At 40.6% G+C, this 3,027-nt stretch overlaps 1 protein-coding gene across 1 annotated transcript; it reads right to left on the bottom strand.

The window, feature by feature from the left end:
- Window positions 1-472: 472 nt before the first annotated feature.
- On the bottom strand, window positions 473-1,495 carry DMRT2 (doublesex and mab-3 related transcription factor 2; the record flags this gene model as incomplete). Its single annotated transcript, XM_010015074.1, has 1 exon — window positions 473-1,495. A coding segment is annotated over one exon (1,023 nt), but the record flags the coding sequence as incomplete, so codon positions are not given.
- Window positions 1,496-3,027: the final 1,532 nt, after the last annotated feature.

Consider the following 3,027-nt stretch of genomic DNA (forward strand, 5'->3'; position numbering starts at 1 on the left):
TTTTATTTACTGGAGGTTCAAAGCCACTTACCCCACCAAGATAACTAGTAACTAAATGGATAATAGCACAAAAAAAGCATAAGTATATTCTGAAAACAGGGCATACTCACCTCTGAGATACTAGCAACAAAACAGAGACCAGGAATACATCTATGCTTGTAAGCAATCTCATTTTATTGAATGGTCTGAAGTGCTGCTTAAAATAGCATTTTACAGCCTGTACATGCAGTTTCCATTTAAAAAAAAAAAAATTAAATATCTTTATTTTTTTCAGAAGAGAAATCATGCATATTTATGCACATCATTTTGAGATAAAAGAAAGAATTACCATTTACAGCAGAAATTATTTTTTAAAAAATATTTTAAAAGATAAGGCAGGCAGTAGCAATTCTTCAGAAGGCAAAGCACACAAACTCTATACACTGAAGGTATAGTTTATTCACTGAGAGACATTAGCAACTGCAGAAGAACGTCACTTAAGGATGGATTCAACTGAAAATGACAGTGGCTCGTTTGTTGAAAGTTTTGCTGTTACCTGTTTGGCCCCAAAAATGTCTTTTGCACATTTATCTGTTGTAAACTTGTATTTTTGGTTCTCTTTAATGGCACACTCTCTGTATTTTTTAGAAGCATCTTCGAAAGTCTCTTTCACAAATGATGTTCTCAGCTCTGCTCCTGATCTGTCAGGAAACGTTTGGTGGAACATCAACTGAAACGGACTGTATTTGAAAGGAAGTTTGGTACTGCTTTTGCTGATCTTGCTTAATACCTGTTCCTGATGAGCCAGAGAATCCTTATCAGAAATCTGAGAGAAAGTCTTTTTTGGAGGAGAGAAAGCTGACCTTTCACGAGCTTCCTGAGGAAGGCACGGCATCTCATTACATGGCTGCTGAATGTCTTGCATGTGGGTCAGAACAAGTGAATTTTCCAGTTTTGGAGACATGATGTCATGCTCAGTATTTGGACAGTCCTGACTTTGTGAGACCTTGGCATCCCAACCTGCCCCAGGTTTGAGAGCTTGAACAGTAGTAGCATTTAACAGGCATTGCTGGTAGAGGAGAGCATCGCTAATGGGGCCACATTTTGGCCACATTAAGAACCTAGAAGGCAGGGGATACTGCCTGTAGGTAGTAGCTACACTGACATTTGAAGAAATCAGTTCCATGTTGCTAGATCCTGAATACTGCATGGTTAGATCAAGGCAGGTTGGTAAAAAATTGCAAAACTCCTTGTTTGGAGTATCAACTTGAGTAGTGTTGAAGGCTGTTTTATAGGAGTTGTATTCAGCTCCATGCACCATGCGGTTAGGGAGGAAAAGGGCAGCAGCTTGTGTAGCTTCCATCATCTCCCTCTCTTTATACTCTCTCTCTAGCATAATGTTCTCCAACTCTTTATCAGCAAAAGCCCGTCTCTTTCTCATTCTGTCACTTACAGGAGGTGGCAAGTGTGAATTCCCTCCCAGGTAAGGTTCTGTTGGAATAGGACGGTAACCTAGAATAACAAAGCAGCATTAGGAATGGGGCTGCATAAGAAAAACATTAATGCTGTGTTTCTAAAAGGGCTCTGTTTGGAGCCAGTCCGGCCAGGTGCTGAGCACTTGCTACAACCCGTGGACACCGTCAGCTCCTGCGGAAACCACCATGTCAGAGACCCTCAGCTCCCTGTGCCATCAGGCACATTCTGTACAAGTTCTTCAATGCAGATAAGCAAGCCCTGCTCCCTTGACAGGTGTAGTCTCCTAGCTGATTAGTAACTTCAAAAAGCAATTCCAAAACAGCAGATTGAGGGGAGAAAAAAAAGGGGGATTGAGGGGTGTACAAAACCCTGCTGTGTGTTATGATCGGTATTCCATCATGCAGCTTAAGGAGACAACCATCCATTTTCAACAAATACGGAAAGTATTCAAATATTTTATTTCTTCAGAACTAAAAGAGAACGTCAATAAAAGATAGAAATCCAGTCTCCAGTATATTCAATTACCAGGCTATCTGGGTTCATTTAATATAACCAACAAGGTTCAATCCCATTTGCTCTACTCAAACAAGTAATCCCATCAAATTAATGGAACTACTTACATGAGTAACAAGAACAGGGTTTTACCTGTTTTCACTCCCATTCCTCTCACACAGGTTTCCCCATTGCCAAGGAAGATATCTATAGCTATAGGTGATGCCTTTTCTATTCTCTAAAGATGAATCACTATGTACACATTGCTACAGATGGTAGAAAATTCAAAGGAGAACTAGGAGAAAAGAAAAGAAAGTTAAGATAAATTAGAGGAAAGAATACAGAAGAGGTTTTGGGTTTTTTTAAGGGTGAACTGTAGATGAATATTAGAGGTTTCTAACGGGACAGGATTTTCATTGCGCTAGGCACAGGAAGCGAAAAGTGCTTTCTATTTTGGAAGGAAAAAAATAAAGCTAGATTTGAGAACTGTAATGCTTTATAGTACTACAGTTTGGAAAGTAACTAAAACATATGTAGAAATAAATTTGGGCATGATCCCAAGAGGCACTGGAGAATAAAAATACACCCTTTCACAATCTTTAAAGTTTCATTCTTCCGCAGTTAATATTTTCAACAGCAAAAAAAAAGGGGGGGGGTAAGAGGAAGAAAAAGGCAGCCTATCATGCATATCTTATTATTGATAAAGCTGCAAACAGTGCTGCTGTGTTAGGTGTTCAGATCAAAAAAGCCAAAGATAATAATTTATTTACTCATTTGCAGATAAAAACACCCACGAACAAATTACCCTGCACTGCAAAACGCTGCTGGGTAGTCATGTAAAAAGAATGTCAGCTTGTAACAGTAACTCTCAAATTTCAAATTACCGTTGCTAGCATTTCAGCCGTTATTGTGGGGGGGAGCAACTGAAGTTCTCTCACATCGACCCCAGGCACGAAGGGCAGGAACCACCGCCGCACGGCGCCGGTCGCGGGGCGCGCTTTGACGCCATTCCGCGTTTATTTTGAGAAATAACGCTGCATTTCAAGCGTGTCCGCGAGCAGCCGCGCCTCGGGCGGGAGG

Source organism: Nestor notabilis, unplaced genomic scaffold (assembly GCF_000696875.1).
Source record: "Nestor notabilis isolate BGI_N333 unplaced genomic scaffold, ASM69687v1 scaffold1450, whole genome shotgun sequence".
NCBI classification, from domain to species: domain Eukaryota; kingdom Metazoa; phylum Chordata; class Aves; order Psittaciformes; family Psittacidae; genus Nestor; species Nestor notabilis.